The sequence below is a fragment of the Hyperoodon ampullatus genome, assembly GCF_949752795.1.
Source record: "Hyperoodon ampullatus genome assembly, chromosome: 4".
Taxonomy (NCBI): domain Eukaryota; kingdom Metazoa; phylum Chordata; class Mammalia; order Artiodactyla; family Ziphiidae; genus Hyperoodon; species Hyperoodon ampullatus.
The window spans coordinates 1,921,115-1,938,701 of NC_136917.1; the positions used below are offsets into that span (position 1 = coordinate 1,921,115).

A 17,587-nucleotide genomic window follows, 5' to 3' on the forward strand; every position below is an offset into this window, starting at 1 on the left:
ACCCTAACTACACTCACGTTCTGTGACCTCGATAGAGCTGCCTCCCGCCCCTCCCAGGCCTGCGGGATGGACATGTGAGCCAAAACTGACTGTGTGAGCCAAGGCTGACTCAGGATGGTGAGACACAGTTCTGGAAACTTCCTTAGAACGTTGGGAAAGGGAATTCAGAATGGGGAGGGAGATTACTGAGGGCCACTTATGGCCACTCGCCATCCTGAGGAAGATGGAGCCAACATAGGGCTAGGTTGTGAGGATAGAGGTGGCTTATATCCTGAAGCCCTGGGGCCACCTTGCCTGGAACAACACCCTGGCCGTTCAGCCTTTCCATTTTGTAAGATGGTCATTTCTCCTTTTTGCTCAAGCTGGTTTGAAGTGGGTTTTGGTTAGCAGTGGCAGAGTCCAGATTGGTACACAAGCACAGGCAGAAGCAAGCAAGCACAGACCATGCTGTGGGAGGCACAGAGCAACTAGGTCCTTGGGGCAACCGCTGCTGCACTGGGTGGTGGGCCACCATAATGCCCCGGCTCCCTTCTGCCTGGTCACTCTGGGGAGTCTCCACACGTCAGGTTCATATGACCTTGGGAGCTCTGTCCTTGCCGCGCACCTGGCCTCCTTCTTTGCTGCCCCCAAGCCTGGGTTCCAGCCTGAAGGCTTTGTTGGCTGTTAGGCTCCCCAAGAATCCCTTTTAGCCTCTCATCACCTGGCCAAAACCCAATGAATTCCCTTTGTCCATCATTGCCCCCAGGGAACCAGCTGGGTGTGCTGGGGGCTCCTCAAGAGCAGGGCTGGGTCTCCAAGTCTGTACCCTGCTTCGGACAGGTCTTGCCTTAGCAGTAGTAGGTGTTCAGTGATGTGGAAATGACTGACAGATGCTCGTAAACAGAGAAAGAAGTGCCAGGGATTGGATGTCAGACACGTCCTGCAGCCCTCTCTCTGCCCACTCAGCCTTTTAAGACCACTGCTCTGGTCTCCCCTCCAGCCCCAGCCAGGCCCGCCTGAAGGGTGGGACACATGGCCCGCGGGTGGGCTGTGTGCCAGTGTGTTTGCATGAAACTTTTTTTTAATAGATTTATTTTACTTATTTATTTATTTATTTTTTGGCTGCATTGGGTCTTCCGTTGCTGTGTGCGGGCTTTCTCTAGTTCCAGTGAGCAGGGGCAACTCTTCGTTGCGGTGTCGGGGCTTCTCATTGCAGTGGCTTCTTTTGTTGTGGAGCACAGGCTCTAGGCGCACAGGCTTCAGTAGCTGTGGCACACGGGCTTTAGTAGTTGTGGCTCTCAGGCTCTAGAGCATGGGCTCAGTAGTTGTGGCGCACAGGCTTAGTTGCTCTGTGGCATGTGGGATCTTCCCGGACCAGGGCTCGAACCTGTGTCCCCTGCATTGGTAGGCGGATTCTTAACCACTGCACCACCAGAGAAGTCCCCCATTCTGTTTTTATGGACTCCAGGATTACATGTTGTGTTCAGCTGTCAAGAGTCTTCAGTCTCCTTTAGTCTGGAAGAGTTCATGGGTTCATGGATCTTTCTTGGTCTTTCATGATCATAGGTCAGTTATTTTGTAGAAATCTACCTATTTGGGTTTATCCAAAGTTTCCACAGATTATAATTGATGATACTCTTTGGGCAGGAATGCCAGAGAAGTGGTGTCCTTCGAGCACCATCCGTGATGTCCGTCTGTCCCATACCTGCTGATATACCTGTGCTTTTAACATGGTGTCTGCTGGTTTCTATACCGTAAAGTGAGAGCTGCAAGAACTCTCGGCCCACCCTCCCTGGACAAACCCCTCACACTAAGAGGCTTTGCCCAAACTCAGCCTAAGGCTGCACACATCCCTGGGATGACCCAGCCCCCTTGAGTGTCAGGAAAACTCAAGACTGACACAAGAATTTACCATTTGTTCCAGCCAACACCTGAAGCTAGGCTCTTGACCTCCCTGTTCTTAGAGCGTTTATTTAAAAACCCTACAATTGTTAAGAACTTCTTCTTTCTCTTTAAGATGTATTTGTTATCTCCTACAACCCCAGGAGTGTCCTTCTCAAGGAGCTGAAAATCATCCCCTTGAAAAGTCATCATGAGTTAGGCTGGGGCCTCTGTCTTCCAATCTCTGAGGGAGGAGAGAAATCTAACTTCAGTAGTGCCAGTTAGCAGACAAGGATGGCCTAATCACTTTGACACTGGCCAACCCTCTTACCGGCTTTTTGTAATCTTTCACTTCCTGTACTCTCCTGGAGTCCCCACTCTGTTACCTCCCTTACCTAATGTCTGACTGTTTATCTTTGACAAAAGTAACTTTTTTCCCACATTGAATTAAGTATCTTTGTAGGGCCACAATTTGAGATTGTGTAAAAAATTCTGTTTCTTCTCAAACTTTCACCCCCAATGTTTTTTTTTTTTTTTTAAAGATGATGTTGGGGGTAGGAGTTCATTAATTTATTTATTTTTGCTGTGTTGCGTCTTCGTTTCTGTGCGAGGGCTTTCTCTAGTTGTGGCAAGCGGGGGCCACTCTTCATCGCGGTGCGCGGGTCTCTCACTATGGCGGCCTCTTGTTGCGGAGCACAGGCTCCAGACGTTCAGGCTCAGTAGCTGTGGCTCACGGGCCTAGTTGCTCCGCGGCATGTGGGATCCTCCCAGACCAGGGCTCGAACCCGTGTCCCCTGCATTAGCAGGCAGATTCCCAACCACTGCGCCACCAGGGAAGCCCTCACCCCCCCAATTTTTTTTTTTTTTTTTTTTTTTTTTTTTTTTTTTTTTTTTTTTTTTTTTTGTGGTACGCGGGCCTCTCACCGTTGTGGCCTCTCCCGTTGCGGAGCACAGGCTCCGGATGCACAGGCTCCGGATGCACAGGCGCAGCAGCCATGGCTCACGGGCCCAGCCGCTCCGCAGCATGTGGGATCCTCCCGGACCAGGGCACGAACCCGTGTCCCCTGCATTGGCAGGCGGACTCTCAACCACTGCGCCACCAGGGAAGCCCCACCCCCCCAATTTTAACAAGTATTGGTGCTTCTTGCCTGAATCACTTATTATTTATTATTAGATGATTGCCAAATGGTGATTTTCTAATTCCATCATTGTTTTCACCTTTATTACTAAGAAAGCGCTTTCCCTTCTTCTCCACTTAATTACTTATCTGAATCATTGTGGATTCATATTCTTAAATTAAAAATAAATTCTTAGTTTACTTAATGGGTTATAATTCTTTATTGCCATTATTTATTTTGATGTACCTATTGTCTCAGATTTGGCTAGTGGGTACACCTTTGAACTGGCTTCTGTATCCTTTTTACATGTCCCCAGCTTCCTTTGAGCATTTCCTTCTTTTCTATCACAACAAGATTCTCAGAGTGCATCTAAGTACTTTCCTTATTCCAGCTCTGGAATCAGTCATTCCTCCAAGGATAAGAAGACCTGTTCTTTTTAGTGGACAATGGTATTTAGAAACCAAGATCTGGGCCCAGGTGTGTTCACTGCTACTCTGGTCTCATTGCTTCTATGCCTCCTCAGGAGAAAAAACTGGGAAAGAGATGTATGTATACACATACATACAGGTTGTGTGTATGTATGTATATATATAAATATATATAGTGTGTATATGTATATACACATATATAGAGAGATACATATATTTTCATATATCTTTATGTACATTAAAAACCATGAGTTTGCACTAAGTTTTAGTTTTAAATCTAAAACCACAGGATTCATTCTATCCCTCCTCCTTTCCATATTTATAACCCCGTCTTTCTCTAACAGTGAAAAATCTGGCTCCCATTATCCACAATGTTATTTACTTACTTGCACAGGCAAGAGTTCCAGAATTGCTAACTTATGCCTCCAGAAACCTACAAGCTAGAGTTGCGTATTTGTTTAGCTTTCCCTTTGTCTTCAGCCTGAGGGTATGTAGTCCAAATGTTATACATTTGAAAAACTGGTTCATGTGTTTGTCATCCTTGTTGACTTTATTTATTCTCTTTTATTTGTGAATGTAAAACATTCACAAGTTTCCAAAAATCGGCTCAGAGAAGCATCTCTGCTTCCACCCCATTTCTTCAGTCTTTCCATTCCATCCCCACCCGCACTCCTAGTAACTATCCCTTCAGTTTCTGGCTTATCTTCCCTTTTTTTCTTTTTGCACAAATGAGCAGACACATGCAAATTTTCTTATTTCCTCTTTTTTCTTATACAAAAGGTAACATACTAGATACGCTCTGCTGCACTTTGCTTTCTTTCCTAACGAAAGAGATCTTCCTAATTCTTTCTTACCGCTGCAGGCAACCCCATTGTGGGGAGGTCCTGGAGTTTATCCAAAGATCCTGCTGCATGGGCAGTTAGGGTGATTCCAATATTTCACAATTATAGATGAAGCTTCAGTGAATACTTAGTTGTATTTTTTTTAATATAATGATTTTAGAAAATTTAATTTTTATGAATAGCTAATACATTCACTTGAATAAAATATAAAAATACAAAAACCAGCTATCTTTCTAAAATGAAATTATATCAATACTGATTTAAACATCATAGGCAGTAAGACTTTTTGAGGACGTTCACCAAAATTCTCTACCTGGCAGTTTTCTTTTCTTTTTTATTTTTTTTGGCCACGCCGCATGTGGGATCCTAGTTCCCCGACCAAGGATTGAACCCACGTCCCCTGTATTGGAAGCTCAGAGTCTTTTTTTTTTTTTTAATTTATTTTTTGGCTGTGTTGGGTCTTCGTTGCTGAGCGCAGGCTTTCTCCAGTTGCGGCGAGCCGGGGCTATTCTTCGCTGCGGTGCGTGGACTTCTCATTGCGGTGGCTTCTCTTGTTGCAGAGCACAGGCTCTAGATGCATGGACTTCAGTAGTTGTGACGTATGGGCTCAGTATTTGTGGCTCGCAGACTCTAGGGTGCAGGCTCAATAGTTGTGGCACACGGGCTTAGTTGCTCCGCGGCATGTGGGATCTTCCCGGACCAGGGCTCGAACCTATGTCCCCTGCATTGGCAGGTGGATTCTTAACCACTGCGCCGTCAGGGACGTCCGAAGCGCAGAGTCTTAACCACTGAACTGCCAAGGAAGTCCCTACCTGGCAGTTTAAAGAGAGCTTAAAATCAGTTAGAAGGAAAAATCCCACAACACTGAAAATGTTCATTTTGCAGAAGCCCCATGCACATGCTGAGAGGCCACGGTGCTGGGAAATAGCTGTTCTCATTCCTGTAGGCTCTTCTAGAGGCTGAAGGAGGGTGGGCTTTCAATTGACCTGTTTTGGGCTGCAAAAGCCTTTGAAACGCTGTTAAATCTACCCTCAACGAAAACATACTTAAACGTAAAACCTCCCATTTTTATGGATTGAGTTCCTCAGAAACAGGATTTGTGTGCGAGGAGTTTCTTGGGAATCGGGCCTGGAAACATCAGCTGTAAAAGACAGGAGGAGAGTAGGTCAGGTCACAGGGAGTGTTGAGCTGTGATGTGGTTACAGCCAAGCTTCAGCTCGCCCCAGAGAGGGCCCTGGAGCTGGGAAATCCTTCAGAGGGGCTCCAAATTGGGGGAAGCAGGTGGGGCCTGTGCACCCCCCCACAGGGACCAGGCATTGTATGCGGGCGGCCCTGGGTCGGAGTTGTAAACTGGGGCCAGACAGCTCCCTTGCCAAGGTGATTCCCAGGGAAGGGATCCTGCTGCCATGTACCCATGGTAGCACTGCTGTGGAGAGGGTCCCTTGGTCCAAAGCAACATAAGATGTATTCTGTACTGGCAGGTCAAACACTCTGATCCCTTGGATAGCAGTGCTGGTCCCCACTCACCTGCAGGACAGGCAAAGCCACACCGGGACTTTGTGCGCATTCCAGGATGTGAATAGCTGGTGCCAAGAACATAAACAACAAAGACATAGGAACTGTCACAGACCGGGGATACTAAGGAGACTTGACAACTCACTGCAGTGTGATTCTGGATAGGATCCTGGACCAGAAAACGGGCATATGAGACATCTGGTGAAATTTGGATAAGATCTCTCCATTTGGGTCTTCCCTGAGCCTACGAGCCACAACTACTGAAGCCCGTGCGCCTAGAGCCCGTGCTCTGCAATGACAGAAGCCACTGCAATGAGAAGCCCGCGCACCACAATGAAGAGTAGCCCCCGCTCACCTCAACTAGAGAAAGCCCGCGTGCAGCAACGAAGACCCAACGCAAAAATAAATAAATTTAAAAAAAAATTTGTCCATTAGTTAAGTCTTTGTTTCAATATTAATTTCCTTTTTTTTAATAATTGTACTGTTGCTATAAAAGATGTTAACATATGGGGAAGCTGGGTGAAGGTATATAAGCATTCTTTGTACTATTTTATTTTATTTTTTAACTTAAAAAATATTTATTTGGTTGCATTGGGTCTTAGTTGCGGCAGGCAGGCTCCTTAGTTGTGGCAAGTGAACTCTTAGTTGTGGCATGTGGGATCTAGTTCCCGGACCAGGGATCAAACCTGGGCCCCCTGCATTGGGAGTGTGGAGTCTTAACCACTGTGCCACCAGGAAAGTCCCTCTTTGTACTATTAAAAAAAAACTTTATTGAGGTATATAATTTATATACCATAACATTCACCCAATTAAAATGTACAGTTCAATGACTTTTAGTAAATTTACCCAGTTGTGCAAGCATCATGATAATCTGATTTTAGAACATTTTCATCTCCCCCATAAGATCCCAGCCCCAGGCCACCACTGATCTGTTTTCTGGATGTTTCATATAAAGGGAATATACAATATGTGGTCTTTCGTGTCTGCCACAACTTCACATCATGTGAAGCACTCCCCTCAGCTGCGTCAAGTGGAGCTAGACCCTTCACAACTTACTAAGAATATGTAACTCCAGCTTTTTTCCCCCGTAACCTTGAAAAATTCTGCTTTCCAGATACAAAGACAAATGGAGCCTTCTGCTTGGACTCCCGGCGCCGACCACCTAACAGCCCCGGAGTGCACGGTGTGCCTGTCTGGCCAGGACCCGCCGTGTCCCTTGCAGCAGGACTCTTCCCACCCAGCCCCACTAGACAGGAGAGGGAATCCTGAACCCCTCACCCCACCCTCGGGCAGCTGTTGTATTCGTTGCCATATCTGTTTTTGCAGCAGATATCTTTTTCTCAGACTCCTTCCTACCTTTTTCTTGCACAGGTTACCTCTCTCAGAGTTCGCATTGCAGGACGTTGATATCGAGGTGGAGCCGTGTGGATTTCACTTTGAGTGAGGGTCTGAAGCTATTTTTTCCAACTTCCATGAAATGGTCTGCAGGTACTGACTAGGGTCTGCAGCCCAGCTTACTGCAACCATTCAGAAGGCAAATTAGCTTTGACACGTGAGCAAAGCCTATCTGAAAAGTGGCAAGTGCATCACCAGCTTTCCAGTAAGGCAAATTGATCCCATGTGCAGAAGAGACCTGTTTCCAAGACATCACCTACCATTCTTTGTGTTGGTCCCAGAGTACCTGGAACTTTTAGTTGACTAGCCTTGGACCAAGTTCACAGGCAACCACCATTTTGCATCTTTCAACACCTTTACCACTTCCACACCCTCATCAGCTGACTGGCCTTAAGGTTGACTAACTGATAAGGCTGCTAATGATGGCAGGAGCAGTCCAACCCCAGGGATGAACGTGGGACCCCATCTTACCCTCAGCATCTCCTTGGGCTGGGCTGGCAGAGGCCCCAGAGCAGCGCAGGCCTGCACTGCGGACGCTGCCGTGCTGGGCTCACCTGGCAGAAGGGCAATGGCCCACTCTCCTACGATACGCAACGTATGTCCTTCGTGCTTTTAACTGAACATGTGTTGAGCATCTGTTGATTTGACTTTCTCAGCGTTCCTCCCCTCCTGTTAACAGCACCCTCTTCCTTTGGGGAATTTCCTCTCCCATTCCACGTGGCTGTGAACTGCTCTTCCCCAGAGCTCTGGCCGGCTCCCTTCCAGTACTCGGCCTCAGTTAGGTGTCTCCTTAGAGGGGCCTATTCTGCCCACCACATTTAAAGTCTCTCAGGCCTCCCCTCCCCCGCGGCAGCCTCTACGTTATGCAGCTTTAGTTTCTTCCTGACACCATTTTGAAATCATCCGTCACCTGTTTATGACGTCCCCTTCACATGAGACTGAAGGTGCACAGAGCAGGGCGCTGCTCTCCCATACTGCTGCTACGTCCCCTGCTCCTGATACAACGCCTGGACATAGTGGGTGCTCTATGAACAGGAGCTGAGGGAGCTGTGACTCAAGGAGCCTGCCTCGGTCACCGCGAGTCTGGCTTGTAACTCTCGACAGACTCGGGAAGGTGGCCGGGCAGCAGAGACTGGAACTGCCTGACTCTTGGCACTCCTGAGGCCTGGCTTGTTAAACACCTCCTCTGATTCTGCGAATTAGCTGGTAACCTAAAATACAGACTGGGGGCAGGGAATGTTCAGGGTTCTAGTAGCCAGTTTTTCTGTTGGCTCCCAACAGAAGCCCAACAAAACCAGCACTCCAAGTTGCAATGTTCAAAACCTTCCTAAATATTTAAAGTAACTATATTGTATCTCATCAAGAGGAAGGACTGCAATTTACTTAACCAATCCCCTCTGACAGCTCTTTAGATTCTCCTAGTTTTCTGCAGTTATAAATAGTGCTACTAGGAACACCACTGTGCTATATATAACCTTTTTCTGCACTCAGAATTATTTTCAAGGATGGCTTCTCAGAATTGGAATTTCTGGGGTGGACAGACGGCACGAATATTTTAAGGCGCTTGCTACCTTTTTCAAAATTTCTTCCCACAGAAAAGTTGTACAGCAGCCTGCCTCATCCCACTGCAGTCGGCACTGAGGATGACTGAGGTGACCCAACAAGCAGAAGCATCTCCCTTTGGTTCTGTTTTGTGCTTCCTTCACCACTCATGAAAGCGAGCCCCCCACCCCACACCAAACAACACACACATTCTGTGCATTCTCAGCCGAGACTTAATGAGTCTTGTGTTCTTCCCTTTACTGTGCCTTATATACATGGCTATGTGAGGCTGCATTAGAGTAATTAAACCTTTTAATTCCATCACATGACAGGCTTCCTCCCTGAAGGCTGCTCTTTCCTGCCCTTCTAAGAGCTCCAGCTTCTCTAGGTCTAACCCACTTCCAGCCTATGGCTGAGGTGAGAGGTCACTGAGAAGACTTGCCTTCCAGGCTCCCGGTGTGGCTTCTGTCATCATCTGATGCCCCGTCACGGTGTGACACTGACAGGAGTGGGGCGGGGGGGTGAACATGCCAGGGCACACACTTTCTTACAAAAGAAAATGAAACAAGACCTAGAGAACTGCACTGACGGCAAACCTAAGGGTTTAAGTAAAACATCTGAACTGCTAAGGGTCTAAAGTATCCCTTAAGTCCAACTTCCCTCACATTAGACGTAAGGGCATGGATGAGGTCCAGAGAGGGGAGAGACCGGTGGCCCTGGGCAATGTCAGTGCTAATTTCCTATGTATCACCAAAAAACAAACCAAACACCCCCACCACCAATGTGCATTAAGAAAGCAGCTAAATCACAAAAGGAGATCAACTACCAAACAAAGCAGCTGTGTACTGGTCCATCTCCTGCCTGTGGCACAGCCATGTGAAGTGAAATACATGGGCAGTTTCCATACTAGCAAAATACTTTTATTATTTTATAATGATAAAACAGGAAAGTAAAGATTTCTTTTTGGTGTATACCAGAGTTAAGGGAAGTAGAAGAATAAGGGAATTAATAGGACTTTTATGTACTTTGAGGACAGTAAAAAGTTAACAATACCAACTGTTTGACATAAAACTTATAGCCCCCGAAACACATATATAAAGGATCATAGTTTTAAAATCTATAAAAGTAAAAAATATACAGTCAGAAGCTCTAACGCTTATTCCATCTTTAATATAAAATTGTAAACATTTATTTACACAAAGCAAGTGTGTATAACAAAAGTCCAAGCACCCTTTTCTTTTGAGTCATGGCTCCTGGAAGATGGGGATTTGCACTGAAGTGGAGTTGTCTCCTTCCCTGACTACCCAAAAACCAGATTCATAAATAAAGCCACAGGCAGCTCCCTGGGGGGACTCCAAGCATCACATTTTATTGCTCTGACACTGCAGCAAGTGAGAAGCCTGCTGTCTGTCTAGGTGGCCCCAGGACTAAGGCAGGGGCAGCCCTCCCCACAAGGGGGAGGCAGGGGCGCGAGCGCCCGGGGATAGAGGTGAGCAGCAAGCAGCCAGAGGGAGACCAGGAGAGGAACAAGGACCCACCACCAGCCTTCCGCCCGCTATTTTTGGTAGAAAACCCGCTGAAGTCACCCTCTTCCCCTGCAGATCGGGGAACTCACTCAGAGGGTGGAGTCTTCACTGGCTTTATGATTCATTCCCTTCTTTGAGAGTTATATTCAGTAACTGGGGAAGGCAGGGAGGGTGTTTAAAGGGGAAGTGGCCCAAACACCACCCATGGTGGCAAATGGCTATTAAAGAAGAAGATCTGAGGGTCCAAGTACCCCCATGAAAGGCACTGCTGGTGCAAAATAATTACCAATGTGTGTACAACCCTTTGTCCCCTCAAAGCCACTCAAGCTGGTTGTGTGAATATTTTCCTTGGCTCAATTCTTTACATATGATACTCCTTGAGTTATCCATTTTGAGGCTCCAGGGAAATAAAAATGGGGCTGTGGTTTCGCCAGAGACCACTCTGCATATACGCCACCCTTTTCAGTGTCCTCTTTTCTCTCCGACACCCCGTTTAAAAGGGTCTCACCTTGTGCTCACCATGTTGCTTTTGTTACATCGAAGTGCTCCGTCTTCATTTCCCACAAACAGCCCACAGGTTGTTGTGGACTCTTAGCTTAGTCAAGACCTAAAAAGTCATAGACCTGAAGAGAGAAATCCACTCGAGTCTTTAGAAAGGATGTGTTAGTGTTACAAAGCAATTCTCTTTAAAAAGTGCAAGTCACCTGACGAGGGAGTGGCGGAAGTCGTACAACAAAGTGGATCCTTCCTCTGGCCTGGCCCGTGTCCTCCCTGCCAAGCAGGGCACACCTAGTTTTCTCCTTCCCACAAACCTTTGCTTTCTGGGGAGGGGACACCCAGCTCCTTACTATGCTAGGCTTCCCTAGGGAATTCTAATGACTCTTTCTTTTCCTCTCCAATCCAGTAAATCAGTGGCTTAAGGAGTTTTTCCATTTGGGCTGGAGAGAGAAAGAAGGGGAGGAAGAAAGAAAGGCTATGGGGAATGAAGACAGGGTGCAGGAAAGACATCTGTTCATAACTCAACCACGATCACCTTCCTAACACATTAAATATGAGTTTTCGGAGAAACTGCAAAAGGAGAAACAACAAAAGAGGACACAGGAATCCCAATTATTTCATTTCAGCATTTGGCCCGGGGGCCGCTTGGGGTCTTGCTACCAACACATGGGAGGAAGGGATTCCTCAGCCCACGTCCTCCTAAATGCCAGCCTGGAAGAACAGCATTCTGGGAGAAGGAGGAGCTGCTGGAAAGACCAGATCTCTGTCCCTAACTCTGCTTTCTCATGGCATCCTGTTGTTCCTTTTTGGCACATGCAGTCACAACAGCCTGCACTTACGGAAATGATTTTCCAGTGAGCCTCCCTTTGCCCTGAAAGCTGACAAAGAGCAGGAATAAAAAAGGCTCTTAATCAAAAGGAAACCCTAAGTTTCCAATGCCACTTATCAATTTAAACCACCACCTACCCTAATCTGTTTTAAAACCTTAAAAAAAATTTAAAATCTTTTCTATGCTACAAATTGCAAATAGTTCTGCTATAAAGTTTCAACAACAATTTGTCCCAAAATTGGGGCAAGTAGAGAAATCTTGGATTAAGTCAACATGATAGCACAGATTTTTATAAGCCTGACATCGTGGGGTTTCACTGTTGGTTTTTTGGTCATTTGGATAGAAAACCACCTGCAGAACCCTGTCCTGCTGTCCCAACACCAGATAACAACGCCAGCAGATGGGGTGGGGCCAGCCCAACATACCACAACTGCTGGCTGGGAGCCCTGGGCCCCACAGAGCCTGGGAGGACCAGGCCTCAGCCCCATGGCTCTAGCTCTACCTGCCCAGCTCCCCGGGCTGTGGGCTTTTGGTCCAAAGTAGTTGCTCTTTCTTGAATTTGAGAAGAAAAATATAGGCTGTATGAACACTGAAAACACCACAAATCCTCCTGTTACTGAGGCCCTAGAAGGTCGTCCAAATCATTCATCCACTCCTCCGAAGTCCTGTTCTTCAGCAGGGAGTCGATCAGGTCGGCATCTCCAGCCATGCTGGCCAGCCCGCTGCTACCTGGCTGCCCACTGTAGGCAAAGGGCAGTTCTTGGCCTGCGGTCCGCACAGGGTAGGCTTGGGCGCAGTGTAGCCCTGCCCGGCCGCCCACTGTTGGGGCGGGGCTCTGGCTGAAGGCCCCCAGCTCAGGCCCAGCTGGGCTCAGGCCCGGCAAGGCCTGCTGTGGGGCTCCCTGGGGAGGTGCTGGGGCAGGGGCACTGGTCCTCTGCTGTGTGCTCACAGGGGGCAGCATGGACCCCGCTGCAGCTGCTGAGCTCATGGGGGCCATAGGCCTGCTGGGCATCGCCTGGGAGAACTGCGGGCTGGACATTTTCAGGTGGGCCTGCTGCATGTGGAAACTGGAAGCTGCAGTGAAGGGGCTTACGGAGTTGTTCCCTGGGGTTTGGCCACTCAGGTTCGGCATTCCCTGATGTTGCCATGTGGAATTCTGGCCTCCCATGGTTGCCGATACCCTTGGGACCTGTGGCTTAGTTAAACCAGAGTTCAGGGTCCCCTTATTGTGCTGTTGGGAGATACCCGAGTTCCCCAGAGAGTTCTGCCCATAGGCAGCTGAAACCGAGGTGTTCGGGCCCACACCGGTCTGCCGTGGAATGTGGGCATGTCCATTGGTGACCTGTGGCGGGGGCTGGGCAACTCTCTGGGTCATACCAGAAGCCATGCCATAGAGGCTGCCCTGTGGCATGCTTTGCGAGCCAGTGAACTGAGCCACACCCCGGTCCTGCTGGCCTGAGCTTGAAGGGAGAGAGGAAACCGAAGTGTGTCCAGGGCCCATTGGCATCAGATTCCCGGCCTGAGGGAACACTCGAGGACAGCTGGAGTTAGACGGACCCAAGTTGTTCATGCCAGGCATGGCAGAAGAGGACCCTAGAAGACAGAGAAAATTCTGTCAACTAAGCTAGCATTTCTTCACCACCACTATGGAGATACCTCCAAGACCCAAGCTGCAGCTGCTATCCTACAGGCCTGAAAGGCAAAATCAGAACACCAGATAGATACCTCATGATGAGTGGAACCTCAAAGAGAGCCCTGGGGGCAAAGGTTTCCCACAGGGTGGAATGGAGGCCAGTCTGGAGCAAAAAGGAGATTAAGACAGGCACAGAGGAAGGGGCAAACGCTATGGCTAGGATGTGGGGAGAGTGTCAAGAGATACAGGGAAGAGATGGTCCCGGCCGGATTCAGAAGAGCCGCAGCCACCATAGGAGGGGACAGGGCCGCAAAGCCAAAGGGTAACTGGACTGTGACTCTGGTTTAGACCTAACTCGGCAGGGACTGTCAGGATCACTTAGATGAGGCCCACACAGTGTGGCACTGCAGGGTGGTGAAGGGAGGAAGGAGTCTGGACTGAAATCAGAAGATATTTACTGAGCACCTGCTCTGTGGTGGGTTCTGGGCTGGGGAGACAGCACGGAATGGGACAGAGAGGTCCTGTCCTCAGGGAACTTGCTATCTGGGACTCTGTCTTAAGCAGTGGATGCATGGTGACAGCCCCGACTGAGATGTATTTTTGTGGGTAGGTGAGCGATTGTTCAGGGGTTGGCCATAACTGAGTACACTTTGTTTCTCCTCTTCCTCTCTCCATCAGCACCTAACTAAAAACTGAGTTGAAAAAAGGGAAATGCTGAAACAGTCCACTTCTCTCCCACTGACAGCCCACAACAACATCAGATGGGATGAAGGCAGGAAAGCTGGCCAAGACCCAGGCTTCTGAGATGCCCACAGACTTCAACCCCTGGTCCCTGTTAGCACAAGCATAAAACCCCACTTAAGGGCTTCCCTGGTGGCGCAGTGGTTGAGAGTCCGCCTGCCGATGCAGGGGACGTGGGTTCGTGCCCCGGTCCGGGAGGATCCCACATGCCGCGGAGTGGCTGGGCCCGTGAGCCATGGCCGCTGAGCCTGCGGGTCCTGAGCCTGTGCTCCGCAATGGGAGAGGCCACAACAGTGAGAGGCCCGCGTACCGCAAAAAAAAACCCAAAAAACCAAGAAACAACCCCACTTAAGTCTCCTCTGGAATGCACAGCTGTGGTCAACTTCTCTGGGACACTTTATAACGAGAATCACTGACCAAGAGAAGCACAGGTTTCGAAGATATTCCAAGAGCTAGAAAGGCAGGTATGGCCTAGATTTTACTGCATCTGTCAACTGAAATCTCTCTAAATTTCTGGAGCAACAGCCTGAGCAATGGCGGTCAGGTTCCCTCACATATCTGAGACATGACAGCTGAGACCTCAGAATGCTTCCTGCCCCTGTCTGGTCAACTGTCTGCTGCTGATACTGCCATCCGTGACACCAGTATGAGCAGGCAGGAAGAAAGAAAAGAAGCAAAAGGCCATACAAGTGCATTAAGTCTCTCCTTATCTGGAAAATAGGAGAAGGTCATTTTTTAAACAGACACATAATGCTAGAAGCAAAGAACTTTCTTAAGAATTACAGAAACCACTTCCTATTGATAAGATATCTTCCAACTACAGATGATTTTGCCTCAAAAGATTATACAGCCAGGGACCCAGCCAAAGCACTCAGCCAAAGTAGTCTGCCTCTAAGACTTTCTTCTGACCTGTAGGGTAACCGGAACGCTAGGTTCCTTATGCAGAATGGAGTTACAGCAGCATATACATCCATTTAGCATCTACAGCATAAAGCTGGGCAGAGAGTAGGAACTCAGCATGCGTGGAACAGACTACCTGCTCTGTCCAGTGCCTGCCTTCCCCTGCCCCACTCCACTGCCTCAGACACTCCTCACCTGTGAACTGTCCAACCTGTTGTGGGAAGGTGCTCTGTGTTGGGTCTTGGTACTGGGGTGGCGGGCGGGTCAGATGGCGCTGAAACTGTTGCTTCTCCTAGAAAATGCCAAGAACAACAGAAAATTACAAGACCCACATAAAACAAAAACAAAGCGATTAGAGAAAAGTAAACTGTCCAAGTTTGTTACTCAGAGGGACTCCTATGGAGATAATGCTCGTAATCTCATTTGGGGGGCTCTTAATAAATTGTAGTAGGAGACAGAAGGATGGGGCAATGATTTAAAAAAAAAAAAAAGTGATGCATCAGTTAAAAGAAAAAAGAATGGCAGGCCAGGGAAATGCAAATCAAAGCCACAATGAGATAGATACCACTTCACACCTACCAGGATGGCTAGAATCAAAAAGACAGATAAGTGTGTCAAGGATGTGGAGAAACTGGCCCCCTCATACACTGCTGTGGGGACGCAAAATGGTGTAGCTGCTTTGGAAAACAGTCTGGCAGTTTCTCAAAAGGTTAAACTAAAGAGTTACCATATGACCCAACAATTCCATCCCTGGCTGTATACTCAAGAGGACTGAAAACCTATGTCCACAAAAAGGGGAAACAACCCAAACGTCTATAAACTGATGAACAGATAAATAAAATGCAGCATATTCATATAATGGAATATTATTCAGCCACAGAAAGGAATGAAGTATGGATACATGCTACAATATGGTTGAACCTTGAATGCATTTATATGAAATGTCCAGAATAGGTAAATCTATAGAGATAAAAAGTAGACTAGTGGTTCCCTAGGCTTGGGAAGATGGGGGAACAACTTTTAATGGGTACAGGGTTTCCTTTAGGTAATGTTCTAAAAGTGGCTGTGGTGATGGTTTGTATAACTCTGTGAATAAACTAAAAACTATTTGAATTATACACTTTAAATGGGTGGATTGTATGTCATGTGAATTACATCCCAACAAAGCTGTTATTTAAAAACTGGCAGAACTGAGGCAGTAACGTGGATTTTAAAGTCATCCTCAATCAACTTTATCCTCTGGGTAGCTGGTTCTCTTATGTCTTAAGGATGTAATTTAAAATCCTGAGAACTCCTGTAACCTTGGTACCTGAACACTACATTTGGTGACCAAGTGGGTGAACTGCAGGACTGGGAGGGGGCTTGTCAGTCCTGATTCTTGAACCCCAGGACCTCAGGGATGTACATCTTCGTTTCCCTGCTTTATGTTCTCCCTTATAGCAATCTCCACCTTTACAAAAAAGCTGGATCCCACAGCAAAGTGGTGGACCAGGTGAGCTCAGTGCTTTGGTAGCTGCTGACAAGGGACATGGAAAAACGTTCCTAACACATACAGTTTTAGCCACAGATTCGGCCTTCATTAATCCCCACTAAGTGACACAAAGCTGCTCTGACACAGGCTACCACTGTCTGAGAAACGCCACACTCCTGTTTCCAGGAGTACTCTAATACCGGGCATACAAACAATCGCAAATCCACATACATACACACTGGAGCCTGTAGCCACTGCAGTGACTTGGGAGGCAGGCAAACATGGGAAGGGATGGTGGGGTTTTCTTCCACCTTTCTCTTTACCTGTTCTGCCAGAAGGTGCTGTTGCCTTTGCAAAAACTGCTGTTGTTGCAAATGCTTTTGTTGCTGCTCCCTCTGTTTCTGTTGGTCCAAAAGCAACTGATGCTGCTTCATTACAGCTGCCTGCTGCTGGTTACTGAGAAAGGAGGTGCTACTGTGAGTGCTGGCCACGGACACGGCGGGTGGCTGAGTCCCCACACTGGCAGCCTGGGTTGGTACAGGGACGCTGGGAGGGTTCTGGTCCTGTCAGCACAGAAAAGGGGGTCTCAAGTCAGATGGGACACACTGAAGACTATAAGCCCTGATCAGAGAAGATGAGCTGCATCCAGTGAAAGCCTGCCTCAACGCTTTCTCTTGAAGGCTCTTCTTCCCTGCAGGTGACTCCAGTGAAACCACCCTCCAGGGCGGGGCTGGAGACCAACAGCACTAACACCTGAGTATCCAGGCATGGCAATGAACAGTCACTAGCTGCATGTTAGGTTTGTTTCCTATGATTCACCAGTGGCAAAGGTGTGATTTTATATTTAAGCTCGTATATTTGTATACATAGTTCCAGTGGCAACTGCAGCTTATAAATGTTCCCTTACTGGAATGCATGGGTGTGGATAGGCCCCCAGAGGAGGAACTTCTGAGGGGCTCTGGTCGATGGAGATGCTACATTCTGAGTGTGCAAACCTTGGGCCCCTGGTGGCAGGGCTGTCCCTGAACCTCCTGAAATTATATGGTTTGTCCACCTGTGTACAGCATTTTCCTGGGAAGAGACTGCTTGACTTTTGTCAGATACTCATGCTCAAAAAATGCTGAGTACCAATGAGAACTTTAATGGATATTCTCTATTAATACCTGGACCTAAAGTGAGAGTCATGTCAAAGGTTACCACAATATTACCCCAACATCATTACTTACCTTTAAAAGAAAAGGAGAAATTTTAACTCATACAGGAAAAAGGCAAAAAGCAATTATCATTTG

The 17,587-nt window shown here is 47.7% G+C and overlaps 1 protein-coding gene across 1 annotated transcript in view; it reads right to left on the minus strand.

Moving 5' to 3' along the window:
• Positions 1 to 12,166: 12,166 nt before the first annotated feature.
• MAML1 (mastermind like transcriptional coactivator 1) overlaps positions 12,167 to 17,587 on the minus strand; it is a gene marked incomplete at both ends in the record, with an annotated part of 43,677 nt that continues 38,256 nt past the window's right edge. The window contains 3 exons of the mRNA XM_079702822.1: positions 12,167 to 13,146; positions 15,023 to 15,119; positions 16,622 to 16,861. Of these exons, the coding sequence (XP_079558948.1) occupies positions 12,167 to 13,146; positions 15,023 to 15,119; positions 16,622 to 16,861 (1,317 nt within the window). The remainder of the gene's footprint in view (positions 13,147 to 15,022; positions 15,120 to 16,621; positions 16,862 to 17,587) is intronic.